The sequence below is a fragment of the Falco peregrinus genome, chromosome 5, assembly GCF_023634155.1.
Source record: "Falco peregrinus isolate bFalPer1 chromosome 5, bFalPer1.pri, whole genome shotgun sequence".
In the NCBI taxonomy this organism is placed as follows: domain Eukaryota; kingdom Metazoa; phylum Chordata; class Aves; order Falconiformes; family Falconidae; genus Falco; species Falco peregrinus.
Window position 1 is genome coordinate 91807092 of NC_073725.1, and position 14122 is coordinate 91821213.

At 45.8% G+C, this 14122-nt stretch overlaps 1 protein-coding gene across 12 annotated transcripts in view; it reads left to right on the top strand.

Moving 5' to 3' along the window:
* LOC114012898 (uncharacterized) overlaps positions 1 to 14122 on the top strand; it is a 204032-nt gene that overhangs the window by 94525 nt on the left and 95385 nt on the right. For 11 of the 12 annotated variants that reach the window (XR_003555638.2, XR_003555639.2, XR_003555636.2 and 8 more), the window contains one exon: positions 10035 to 10112. The exons of the other annotated variant lie outside the window; for it this stretch is intronic. Coding sequence is in view for 8 of the 11 variants with exons in the window: in XM_055804700.1 (XP_055660675.1) it covers positions 10081 to 10112 (32 nt within the window). In the remaining 3 variants the exon portion in view is untranslated. The remainder of the gene's footprint in view (positions 1 to 10034; positions 10113 to 14122) is intronic. 12 annotated transcript variants of the gene reach the window in all.

A 14122-nucleotide genomic window follows, 5' to 3' on the forward strand; every position in this document is an offset into this window, starting at 1 on the left:
TGCCAGCTGTGCAGGCTGCAGTGCCCAGAGGAGTGGCTGTAGCATGGGCGGGAGCTGGAGCAAGTGCCAGGGCTCTGGGCACATCAGTGGCATGAGAGTCAGGCTGGGCGTGAAGCTCCTTGCGGGGCTGGGACAGTGACGGAGAGACTCCTAAAATCTGGGAAGCGTCATTATTGACAGCTGGAATCAGGATGGAAAACAGGCCCATGCGGCCAATAAAACCTGCTTCCATTACTGATGTTCAATTCAAACACTCTGTTTGCTGGTGCACTGGTCGAATGCATTTGTAAGAATTTCCTAACTCTTCAGTCCTGGTTTTAAGTGAGTATAAGTGAAATGAAGACTTAAATCAGTTATTCTTTTCTACCTTACTGATTGTTTCCTTTTTAAAATTTACTTGCACATAAGACATCATATTTGCATCTGATGAATTTTCTAATTGTTTTTTCCTTTTTCTCCCTTAAATCAATCAGTTGTATTTTCATGGTGCAAATAACAGCCATAAGCAGGTCTTCACAACCTGAAGTATCGCTAGTTAGTGACATTTCTATTTACAGATTAAAATGTCATTTCAGGTATAAACATGTCTGCCTTGTAAAACCATCCCAATGATTATTGCTCAGCACTGTTTACAAGTTTTGCAACTACAACTGCGTTGCATTTAATTTCTTCCAGATCTTTCCAAGCAGGCAGCTGTACAGTAAGAGCACTGATGCAGTTTTGCATGCTGTGAAATTATTGCTATTCTTGCCCGTCTCTCTGCAAGGTTTCCTTTTGCAGTCACTATGAATAATCTCTGAAGTCTGTACTTTAAATAAAAGAGGTCATTCTGCTTTCCTGCCAACATAAACAAGAGTATGATTTGCATGTCTAAATAAACAAATCTGTTATGCACAACAACTCCTGTCAAACAATGCATCGCCTGCTCCGATTTTCAGCTAGCAATTGCAGGATAAATTGATAAATTGAGAGCTCAATCCTGAAAGGGTGTTGGGATTTGAAGTCTCTGACGAGTTTTGCTGGAGGTCTGAAGATCTGAAAGCTGATGAAGAAAAGTGAATTTCTGTACTGAGCGTGACAGCCAACCTCTGGGAATGCCTGACAGCAGCCTCCTCCCCGGCCGTGGGGAGCTGATCAGCCAGCTGCGGGGAGGTGGGCACCCCGGGGCCGCACGCAGCCGGCAGGAGCGAGCCCCTGCTCTCAGCACCAGCGATGGGGAGGAGGAGGAAGGAGGCGTGGGCACAGCGGGGTGTGAGGGCTCAGCACAGAGAGAACAAGAGATGCTCACCCTGCCAGAGGCTCCACCTGCAGCAGTGCAGGAGGCGAGGCTGTGCGAGCTCTGCTGGCTTCTCCCAGCACCACCATGGTGGTGGCTCCATCGAAGTGATCGTGGAACCATGGAGCTCCACGGCACACAGGCAGAGGACATGAGTGGAAACAGCAGCACACTTCAGCATGGCAGGCGATGCCTTTGGCTGTAGAGTCTTTGTCCATTGTAACATTTCTTTATTGAAACTGATATATGTAAAAATAAAAATCCCGTCTACGTCAAGGGCACATTCAACCATCGCTTCCACCAGCTGAATGTTACCTCAGGCCAGGGTCCGTCTGGTGCAGACAGCTGGGTAACTTCTCTGGAAATAACACTGGAGTAGGAAGAAACTAATTTGCCTGCCTATTCCCTTGTGCCTTTCCAGATATTCAGGAATGTTCACATGGTTTTGTTGTTTATCAGCCTAGAAACTGTGTGCTCCTTTGAAATAAACTAGGAAACCTCTGCTGCAGCGTTCTCATGTTGAGATGGGACTTTTGTAGGATTCTTTGTCACGCGGCATGTGCTACTGCAAAGGAAAAAAGGAGTATGAAGAAATTACGCATGAAACAGAAGAAATCCTTTTATTCCCATCAGTTTTGATTGAAGGTGGGAGGTAGTGGAAGCAACACAAGTAAAAGCTAATTCAAAATATTGCTGCAGATAACTCCCGGCTTCTTTTTTCTGCAGAGGTAAAATATCCCCCTTACAATAAATAAATAAATATTTAAAATACTTAGCCCGGTTCAGGGGCAGACAGCAAGTGGATTGGAGTGGAGGTCTGGCTGAGCTGAACAGTTTGGAGAAAACTACAGCAGACAGGGGCATGCCTTTGCAAATGATCTCCGGTTGGTTTATGTTTTCACATTTGAAAAATATTGAACTGTTGGGCAAAAATTCTTCAGAAGGTAAAACCTCGGGTTTGTTTTGCAAATGTTGACTGAGGAGAATATTACCGAAATGGCAGGCTTGGCAGCAGGGACCGTGGGTTGGCGCATGCTGGGTGCCGTGCCTTGACTGACTTCCTTGGGCAGAACTTCCATTTCCAGGGAGAAAATCTGATATTCCTTCCTAAAGGGACAGTTGGTAACGAGTGAGGGCACAATGCTTCTTCCATGTTTCCTCTGTTGATGTACGGCATTTGGTTGCAATTCCTGTCTAACAGAAACAGTCCATTTCTGGAGAAGGGAGCAACAAGTGGACAGAAAACATGCCTGTGCTGCCGCGTCCTTCCTGCAGTCTCCTCTTGAGTCAGCGGCAGCCTGGCTGCGTTGCCTGGTGTAACACACCGCGCTTGTCATCTCATGCTACCAGAAGGTGACTGACAATCCCTGTGAAGATGCAGGAAGGATGTAGGAGGAGAGCACACGAAGTCCTTACCTAGAAAAAGGGGTGAAAGCATCCTGGGGGTGGTGAAGGCGGGGGCTGAGGTGGCTCGCTGCCAGGAGTCTGCCTTCACCAGGGCTGTGGCCAGCTCCTGGGAATGAGCGTCACAGCCTCTGCGCCCTGGAGCTTAAACTAATTAGCCAAGAAAAGGTACAGTTTTGGGGACAATTCTGCAAGAAGGTGGAGGGGAGAGGGAAAAATGGCTCTCAGAGAATATACTGACATGAACTGAAAAAATCCATCACTATACGCGTGATGATATTATTAATAAAGGAATATAAACAACATGCTAGCCCATCATGATTGGTAAGACAATAAAAGTCCTTCTTACAGCTTCTGAGCTGTTAATTATAGCCAAGCAATTCACTGTAAACTGCTCTCGGGGGGGGGTGCCGAGCTTGCCCTCTGCTGAAGTGCAATGCTGCTGCGCGTGCTTATTTCTGTACATACTTCGGGGGCAGCAAACAAGCAGGCGGCTGAACCATTCTAATTTAGGGGAGGGGGCAAGTACACGGGAAGTGTGTCGGTTTGGGGTTATTTTCTGCGCAGTTACCGACGGGAACAGGCTTTGTTTTGAAAACATGTGTGTCTCCCAGCCTTGAGGTAGGCAAAGCTCTCATTCAGGGCCAGGTGTTGGTTTATTCGGAATCGCTTCCCTGCATGGCTGCTGGCAGGTCCGCAGCCCCCCCAGCCCGGGGAACACGGGGGGCTGCTCCCCAGTACTCCTGCTCAGCACGCACAGCGCTGGTCTTGCTCCCGGTCTGAATAACTTAAGGGCTAGCTGTAACAGCAATAATGTAAAGTTCAGTAGTAACAGTGATACTTAATGTGTGCTGTTACTATTTCAATTGTATCTGCTTAAAACTTCTTTTTTTTCCCCCCACAAAACCCACAAGCATTTGGTTTTGTCATGTTGTTTTCTTAATGAGAGTTAAATGCATACATAGGGAAACTCTTCTACATAAAAAAGACTATATTGCTCTGTGAGCTATTTCTGGGAATGAATACGTTTTCCTTAAAACTTATTTTTCTGTAAGTGCTTTGAGACCTCCAGGAACATTAAAGCAAGAAGAGGTTTCTCCGACCGTTCCATGATGTGTGACAGGTGGTGGTCACCTGCTACCACGCAAGCCCAAAGGCAACATCCCAGCTCGGTGACCTGCAAAAAGCATAGTGTGATTTAAAAAAACGATGCAATGTATGGGACTACTAAAAAGTGGTACCACTGGGTATTATTTTAGTTAAAAGTCTGAGTTGGAATGAGTAAAGCATTTCTTCATTTAAGTGGGGAATTGGTAAGGGGTACATTTAGGAAAGAAAATAAGCCCCATTTGTCCGAGTGTGCTGTTGGGCCAGCTCTGTCTTGCTCTCACTGATGGAGCTGAAATCCCTCTGAAATCTCCGCCACTGCTAGCAGAGAATGCAGAATCTGGTAAAAAGTGTTTGCTTTATCTGGCTAAAGACCTGAACTGTTATTTTCCCAACGGTGTTTAGGCCTCCTGTGTCCTCAGGAATGTGTTATTCTAGCTAAGCATATGGTTGCTATAACTACCAGTTTGCCTCTGACATACTCTTCAGTATGGCATATATGCCTGATCTAGCAATGAGCTTTGCACATAAATTCGTACCTCCTCCATTATATTTTATCTTTCTGCTTGCTGTTCAAAATTAGAATGGCTTATTTATTTATTTAGTTATTTAGTTATTTATTTTACATTCCAGATTGGATGATATAGGACTAAATCAGGGAATAGATTAAAAAATTAAAGAATAAATCAGACATTATAACGTAGAAGCAGATGAATAATAAATTAGAGAATAAATCAGGCATTAAGACATCAGCAGTGCTCTATCATCTTCATATGAAAAAACATCGAATGAATGTTGTTGGATTCTTTTGTTTGCATAATAGTCAAAAGAATAAAGGCACACTTGCAAATAGCAAATCCTGTTGCGCTTTGCACATAATTTAAAGACCTGAAAGTGAAAGAATCTTTTGATTTTCAGAAAAGAGAGGGAAAATTACTAACAATAGTGAGCCTAATTTGAGTCACAGGCTGGGCTCCGATGAAGCTTTCCTTGGGCTCACTGTTTTGTCAAATCCAGTTTCTACCTGACAGTAAAGACACTAGCTACGTTTTCAAAAGAAAAAACCCCAAAACAAATAGCAGTTACTCATCTAATTAGTCACCAAGGACACCATGCTAGTAATATTTACATGAATTCTCAACATGTGAATAGTTCTGAGGTTCTTCCAGACTGTCGTAGAGTTAATTCACTGTCATCCACATTGTTTATTCCAGAACTTTGTTTATCACTGGCTCAGATTTCTCTGGATTGAGTTTGTACCCATCACTAGGCATTTGTAAAAATATTGACAAATCACAGACATCTTTCAGGTTTGAGTGACTGCACAGCCAAATGCTGATGCTGTGGCATTCACTCTTCTACTATTTAAAAGATCTTCTTCTCCGATCTGTATTGTGTAACTCATGCAACTGATAGTGCACAGTGAGTGCTGAGCGGCAAGCAGAGATGGAGAAGGGCTGAGGGCTCTGCTGGGTGCTGCCCTCTGTGGGCATGGATGTGGGCAGGGATGTGGGCATGGACGTTTCAGCAGGTACCGGTGAGGAGTGAGGGCATGGGTAGAATTCAGGAGACATTCATTTGTACGTGCGGTGTGAATGAAAAAATCTAGCTGCTTTCTAGATGACATGAAACATTGGCCACTGTTCAATCTGTAACGGCTGGACCTTGCCGAGGGTTGGAGGTTTGAAGTCTCAGCCAAACTTTGAGAAGTCTTTAGTAGCATCTAAGAAAATGTTTAGAAAAATATGCTCTCTCCCCAGATGCCAGAAAGCATTCCTTGGGGACAGGAGTTCTTTTGCCCTATAAAAATGAATTTGTGCTGATGAAAAGCCATACTCTAATATGGTGATGACGATCACCATAGCCCCTGCCCTAGCACAGCTTTGAGCTTTTGCTAAGTTAGTGGTTGCCCTAAGTTAGCTGCCTGTACCTTGTGGCTCCATCACTTCCTACGCATTTATTGGTACAGTTACTGGCAATGTATTTCTACTCATCTCAAAATAGAAACACATGATACAATCTAAGAATTTAACTTTAAAATCACGGAGGAGTGAATTGTTAAAAGCAAATCCTGTCCTTCAGAGGCTTCAGCTATGTTAATAGCACTAGCTTTCGCAATACTAGGTGAATAAATAACATGACATTAACAGTCTTAAGAGGAGATAATATTGGACCAATATGTGGGTTGCTTTCCTCCTTCTTCTGTTTTCATCTTAATCAGACACATTTAAATACTGTGTTTTTCTAAACAGATTAATTATTTTTTTTCTCCATCACTCTGTATTGCTAATGGTCTTGTCCACACTCTTTCTTGGACGGACATGGAAATGCAGACCTCTCTCCTTGAAAAGACTGAAGTATCAGGTCAGAGCTGAGCTCAGACGTAGCGCCGGGTGTTCCTTCAGCTGCTGTTGGAGTTCCTGGCGGACTGAAGTTGGGTCAGGCTGGTTTTGTGGGTTTTTTTCCTTCGTGTGTTCAATGATCAGCTTTGCCCCCACCTTCAGCAAGGTGCAGGGCAGGAGGGCTACCCTGGGGGGGGAGGCTGCCCCAATTCTGAGCCCCTGCATGGTTTGAACACACCCCGCTGTTAACCACCAGCTGGGTACCATCTCATGGTGCTTCAGCATGGGTCACTTGAAGAAACAAGCTTCAGCCAGCCTGGAAAAAAGAATGCTATTTAAACAGCAGTGTCACAGGCCACCTTGGGGTGACATGTTGAGAAATGGGAGGCTGTACCTGCAGGTAGATCGGTACAGCAGAGCAGCTTGTTAATATGTGACACTCTCAGAAATAAAGATGTCGGTGTGGGATGATACCTACGAGAAATCGTTTTTGTGGCAGCAGCGTTGTTTGAAAGCGTTGCACGCTGCTGGGCCCACCCCACATCTCTACGACTCTGCTTGTTTGTTCACACACACTTTCAGAGTGAAGCTGTCAAAGCTGTCAAACTGGGGCGGCTGTGCCGTGGTAAACCTCTTTAATGCTTGGCAAAGCATGCAATCGGAATTATACAACATGAATACAGTCTTTCTTGGGATATGTAAATAAATGCACGAATAATGCCTTTATTCGTAATTCACTTGTTCCTCATATTTGTTTGTGTGGAGGATAATAAAAGTGTAATCATTGTTGAATTCATAAATGAAGTTAATCCAATCCCTGGTATCTGTCATAAATATGGAAATAATTTGAAAGCTGCTGAGTCCGAGTCTTGATTGTAAGTGTGTCCTACTTGAAACTGGAAGGAGATCTTCCACAAGGCTTGGTCTGACACTGAGGAGCCAGCCCTGCATTAGGGGCAGAGGGTTGTGATGGGGGTGCCCGTGTGCTGGCTGAACGGGGCTCGGGGACCTTCTGGGACGGACAGTGAAACCTTTTCCTCTCTAAAGGCCAGTCCTAGGGCAAGTATTTTGAAAGCAGTGCTTTTAGGGCAGAAGAGATCCATAAATCATTTCTTGTGCTCTCTCGGTATTACAGAGAAGAAAGTCTCATCGCCTGCCCTGTCCCTCACCCACCTCGCCCTTTGGTGGCTGGTCCCCTTGCGGGAGGGCACCTGGCTTGGTCTGCAGAGAGCTGGACACTGGGACGCTGCTTCCCCAGGCGCTCCTTCCCACCCTGGGCTGCCTTCACCATACTTCCAATCTGTGTTTGCCAGCTTTCAGGTTCCAGCATTTGCTTCTCCTCAGGCCTTTTTTCATGAGACTAACACCCCCATTTGTGCCCCGTGCTGGTCTGATGGGTTTCCATCGTCAGCAGCCTCAGGGTCGGGGTTGTACCCAGGTGAGGCCGGGGCAGCAGCAGGTGGGGAGGGGGGAGCTGCCTGTCCGCTTTGAAATCCAGGTGCTTATGAGCCCCATCATGTTACATACGCTGTTACTTCTGTAACGAGCCTGTTGATTGCCTGCATCAATCCGTGGCAGCCTGGGCACTGTCACAGGGAAGGAGGCATAAAGCAAACCCATTTTGTGCAGGCAGCGTACAGAGTTTGAGAGAGGTTTTGCTCCAGAAGGTGGGAAGACAGGTATATTCATCAGTAGGATCCACTGAAAAAGGTGCCATGCGTTTGTAACGGGCTCTTTCTGGCTCACTGGCATAGGCTATCGCCAAGCTGCTCAAACCCGAGCTCTGGCAGGACCGCGGCGTGTGTGGAGCATCCTCCCGAGCTTCTCCAAGCACCAGGCTTCAGCCCTCCTGGAGTGACTAAGTGAGAAGTGAATATCAGCACGAGTCATGAGGCTGCAAGACACCCCTGAAATAAGAAAATAAACAAGTCTTCCTCTTCGAGTGATGTTGCTGGGGGTTCTCTGGAAGGTGAATGTCTTTCCTTGCTGAAGAGCAATTGGAACGGTGCATCCTGGGAGGACAGAAGGGTTGGGGCCTGGGAAGGAGTTTTAATGAGAAAAAATGCCATTCAGAATAAATAATACACGTACCCTGTATAAACCCTGCTGGGGTAGGAGCCCCCCATCTCTGCTCTCCCCGTTTGGTAGGGGCAGGGCCCTTCCCAGCGCTCCCACCTTGTTCCTGAGCATCCAAATCAGCTGCTGTGCGACTGAGGTGCCGTGTGGGCATTGTCCATTGGTTCGATTGCTCCTGCTGCCTTCACCAAGGGAAAACACAATTGCCAAAATTAAACTTTAAAAACAAGCATGTAAATACAGCCACCTCACAGATACTTCAAAATTGCTTGTCACCAACACAATATCTGTTCTTATGTGTCTTCATGCTTTGCTTGCCCATCCATAGTGTCTTACCTGCGGGTGCAGGAGACTCACATCTCAAGCTGCGGAGGTGCCTTTAGACAAAGCCTGCATTGGTATTCCTGTGATCAGCAAGGACGCCTGGCCCTTTACAGCACTGCTGGATTTGCACTGAAGATTTGTCATATGCCTATTCTTAGCCCTTAATTAAAAAAACTTTAGTAAGCTAAACAGTAATATTTTCAAATGTTTGGCTTACCGTTTTTAATTGCTAACCCACAGATATCCAGATGGCCACAGATACAAACTGAACCAACTGGAGCAATTAGAACCCCCTGGTACCTGTAGACTCCTGTTCAGAATAAATGCCAGCCTTCTGAGGTTGAAAGCAGGTGGCTCACTTTCTTCTCATCATTTTTCTTGTTTGTTTACCTCCGTATTCTCAGATACAGGCCAAGAGTGAAAATGGAAAAGCTAGAAATACCAGGGAATAGGGTCTAGCGAAAAAGGATTATTGAGACTTGTCCTCTCCTTGCGTAAACCTCACCGATGTTTTGCCTCTGCAAATAATAATGAACACCATAACATTTTGGAAGCTTACTCTGATGACTGAGTTACTGATGGTAACACTTGTGTAAATGCTAGTTGGTGCCTGCTCAGAGGTGATGCTGCCTTTGGGGTCTAGGTCGCGCACCCAACATTCGTCCTGCTGCCTTCAGAAAACTCCTGTGCTTCCTCCCTGCATGTGCCCTCACGTCTTTCCGCAGCACAGGGGGCCTGGAGCCGGCCCGGGGCGGGGGGGGCGTTTGGCAGCTGCCGCCACTGCGTGTGCGCCTGCCCCTCGGGACACATGTCAGACCGTGGGCTCGGTGTTGGAACTCTCGATCTCGGAATGGAAGGCTGTGAATATTAACAAAACTTCTCACGGTTGTTAAATCTGAACAAACAGCACTTTAGGCAGATGCTTAATGGTTCAGGGAAGTCTGTAAAGGCAAAAATCTGCTGGTAGTTTACAGAAATTCACTACCTGTCAGTTATTTTCTTTTAAATTTACATTTACAGATACCATATTCTACAACCACGATGCAAATGCTGAAGGAATTAAATGAGCTGGAATTCTGTACTCTAGCCAGAGGAGTAGTCCCATATTGTGCAAATTTAGCATAGCATGGGCCATCTTTTTTTTGATGTTAATTAGGTTATCATCAGTTAAATGCAGATGACAATATATATAGTAGCATTCAAATCTCACTAAAAACTTTTCCTTCCTCTCCCAGATGCGGAGCGAGATAATCTCCATATTGCTGTTCAGACACATCTTACTGTAATGAATACGGGTGTCATTAAACCCCAGCATATACATGTATGTGCACATACATTTTATATGTGAACATGTGTTTGTACCGGGGGCCTACACCTTGATATTCTCTGTGTGAGTAGGTGCCCATATGTTCATGCAGATTAACAAAGAGAAACACCATGAATGTACAATTAAGTGAAAGTACAAGTCTCTCACTGGCTTTTATGTATATTTGATCATTTCGCAGTACTGGAATAGCGGACTGCCACACTAGGAACAGCAAGTTGCTGGACATGGAGCAGTTCCCTGTCGGAGAAGGTTGCAGGTGGGTCACGACGCCACCAGCTGCAGCTGAGACTGAGCAAAGGCAGGAGTGTGGTCGGGGTCTGCCTCGGGTGCCGCTGGGCGCTGGCCGGTGCCAGGTCGTGCCCATGGCTCTGGGCTGCCGGCATGGTCCGTGGCACAGGAAATTGGTGTCCAGCTGCCTGGAACTCTGGTGCTTTGTACGCGTATAACCATGGAGACGCGGGAAAACCCAAGTGGCAGGTGTTGACGGAAAGGCAGTGTTTGCTGGGGAGATGCAGCCCTCAGCTCAGGAGCTGTGCTTTGGCCGTGCTATGCTCTGCCAGCGGGGTTATTCACAAGGCAGAAAAGCCTCTGGCCCTCCAGCCTGGCACTCAGATCGCTCACCTGAGCGGGGAGCAGGCATGGATCCCACTCTTTTCTCCAAAGGTTGTTTAGCATTTCATCTCCATGGCTCTTTAATATAAAATGCTGGAATAGCCAGAAAATCATATTAATTTTCACTTTTTTTTTTTTTTTCCTGGCCCAGTGACTATCTAATTAATCATGTCAGCAGTACTCCAGAGCAACAACTGGTACTTAATGCGACCAGCTTGTTTTGGTTTACTATGTAGACACTGGAGCAGTTTTAGGATGAAAAAAGAATCAGATTTTGCATTGTTTTGATGGAAAAGCTGTATTTTTTTCATCCCCCTCCTGCATACATGAAAAATGTCTTTTTCTTCCTCACTGTAATTTAGATTCATAACAGGCTGTTGATTTCATGGTTACAGTAATGAAGAGTGAATATTACATGATTACAAAAGTTTCATTGAACTCTAGTAGAAACTCCTGACTGGCGTAAGAAAAAAAAAAATGTAATCTTCTTACTTTTGTTTGTCTTTAAATGGCGCTAAACAGGTATTTAGAGAATCTGGGCTTGCCCTTTGACTAGTTCTCCCCAACAGAAACTGCAAAAATGACACCTGTAATTGAGGAAGCCATCCAGCTCCTGGGGCCTGGCAGGTGTGTGGGGAGGATGTGCTGGCAGGCGCCCAGGCAGCCACGGGCTGGGGGGAATTGTCTGGCACCGAGTGGACGTTCCTTTGTAGGACTTGCTGTAGGACTAAAATTTTAAGAGTGCTTGACCTGTTAAACTTGGGTTTCCAATTTCTCAGTTCCCTCATTTTTTATTAGCTTGAAATTTTGCATTTCAGAATCTAAAAATGCCCAAACACCAAGTAACCAGGCATATGTAAACAGAAGGAAATCTGTCATTGATGGGGAAAGATACTCTGAGCTCTGCCATTAGACCACCACTCCAAACAGGTTGCAATGTGAAATAATATTACCCTTTCCTGATACTAACCTGTATTGCCTTTCTTTTCAAGTTGATATTTCACATGGAACACTTTTTAGATGTTGTGCGTGTTTGTACACGTAATACACCAAATGAAAAGACAAGCATTTGTTATAAAGCAAGGTTACTAGGAGGCACTTGACATTAATAATCTTTTCTGTTCAAAAGAAGCAAATTTCTATAAACATTTGCAGTTTGGTAAAGGGTTAAGAAAGAACATATTAACAAAAGAAAAAAAAAATCAGATTACTTGGTATTGTGAAAACCATGAACAGTGTTTGCTCTGCTCTTTCTGTATGGCCACAATAGACAAATAAAAAACTAGTCTGTGTGGGAACCTCTAGTATAACCTCAGAAGGCCTAGGAGAATACTTGAAGTTGGAATTTCAACCCAGTTGAAATTTCTGCAGCCTGTAAAAGCTTATATTGTAGCAATAACAAGAACTGTAATAAAACTATATACCTGTTCACCTGAGCTCATTGTAGAATCCCTATGAATTTTATAAACATCAAAGGACATATTTGCTGCTGGGACACCATTATTTTCATCATTATCGTTATTCAGTTCAGAAGTATCTGCCATTGCCTTGCTTTCCTTGCTGTCCCCTGTGCAGCTTTATACCTGACCCTAGGCAGGCGCTTGCTTTACAGTATCTGGACATCTCTTCTTTTTCCAGCATGACCTTAAGATCTAGCAGAGCACTTTAGACACACACTTCTCACTGAAATTATATGATCCATGGAAGATTAAATGCGATGCCTAAATACAGTTATAATGCTTTAGCAATTACTGTTCTTACAGGACTGCACTGTGCAAGTCCAGAGGGCAACACAAAATTATACTCTAGAGTAGGACAATGAAAAGGAATGGATGCAACAGAAGTAGACAAGCTATTAATGTCCATATTAATATTTTCATTCCCACTTAATTCTGTAAGTACTCTTAGTTGCTTGGTTATACTACTCAAGGAGTATATTAATAGTTAGTGTAAAAAAGTAACTTCATCCTTAAGTAGATAATTTTAAAGTAATTTGGTCGGGACCCTGAGATTAACAGCCCTGCTCCAGTGAAACAGCGTGAGGAGCGAAGAGCTGGAGGTACCAATACTTTTCCTTAATGTCAACAAACAACACTTCTGGTAGTATTATTATTTTCTGTGGGAAACTTTTCATGTGAATATACCTATTTTGGGCATTTGGAAGAGAGATGATGTACAGTGGGCAGAGTTGCAAATAGAATAATCTGGCACATGTCATGTACCACTGCCTTGGCGTAACACCGGTTTCTGTGGTCGGTCAGCACAAAGCATTTGCAAGAGGAAGAAGCCGGGGTTTTTCCTGCCATGGGCAGTGGGCTGCAGGCTGGCTGAGCCCTGTGGCACAGCGACCTGGAGCTACTTCAGTGTTTCTGGGCTCCCGGTGTGGCTGGAAAGGAAATCTTCTGAGGATTGCTAAGTACAGAGGAAGCACATTTGGCCCTGGAGATGCAGGTGGTGGCTGGGAGGCCAGGGGACGAAGCGCTGGCCTCGCATCACACCGATGTGCCCCCCTGGCTTGGCAGCCAGCAGCCTGCCATGGCTGCGGTGCCGGGAGGGATGCTTTGCTCATGCTCCACGCACCCACTCCTGCTCGTTGCGCGTTGGTTAACCAGGGGTGACCTGTAAACGGGAGTAAAATGTGTTGTTTCATACTCTTGTGTTACAGCCTCCAAATAAAACGTCAGGTGTAAATCCCCCTGGGGAAACCAGTGGGACAACCTGGGAAAGGTGCCGGCTGTCCCACGGGGGTGGCAGCCCCCCCCTGCCTCCCTCCTGGCCTGGGGGTCCTCACTTGGAGGAGGCTGGTTCCTGGTTCACCTCATGTTTGTTGGCGAGGGAAGGCCTTGGGTCTGCTTGCTGCAAGTGCAGCTGCTTTGGAAGCTGCTGTGGCCGGCGTGCCGCCCTCGGGCTTTCACCCCTGGGTCTGCAGTGACAGTATCGTCCAGTCAGTCTGTGTGTCTGAAAGGGACCTCCTCTTGCTGCTGTTCCTGTGCACACTGTGGGCTTGTGAAACGGGAGTGTGTAAAATGGGCACCACACAATTTATTTCATGTCAGGTGACAAATAACATCTCAGGAAGGGAGAGGGAAACGGAGGTCATTTTCTAGGCACAAGAGGCAGGCTTACCTGGCTAAACAACACTCCTAGCTGCTATGTAACCTTTGGAAATATGTTTTACAAGTCACAGCTGAGAAGCAGCACAAAGAGGTTGTCCCTTGTTTCCTTGTCCCCTGTTGCTCTGTGCTTCTGGCGAAGGAATTAGCCTCGTCTAAGCAAAACCAATATGAACTTTTCAGAGACAGCACATTAATCTTCTGACATTTACATAGGCATCTCGCAGTCCTTGGAAAATTGAAGTCCATGTAGAGGAAAAAAAAAGCTGTATTCAATTTGTCTGACTTTGAGTTTTAGTGCCAGCTGAACTGTGAAACCATTGCAGCTGCATCTCCATGCCCCCGAGAGGCAGCCCTGCTGCTCCGCCGGCTGGCAGGGGTGGCCAGAGCACCCGCCGGGTGCGGCTGCGGGGACAGCAGCACCAGCCTCTCCTCCCCCCTCCTCTCACCCGGGGCATCCCTGGTCTGAACCCACCTGTGCCATGCCTTCATCCGCGCTGCTGCCCCTCGGTTATACGAACAGACTGTTGAGTTCAAGTAT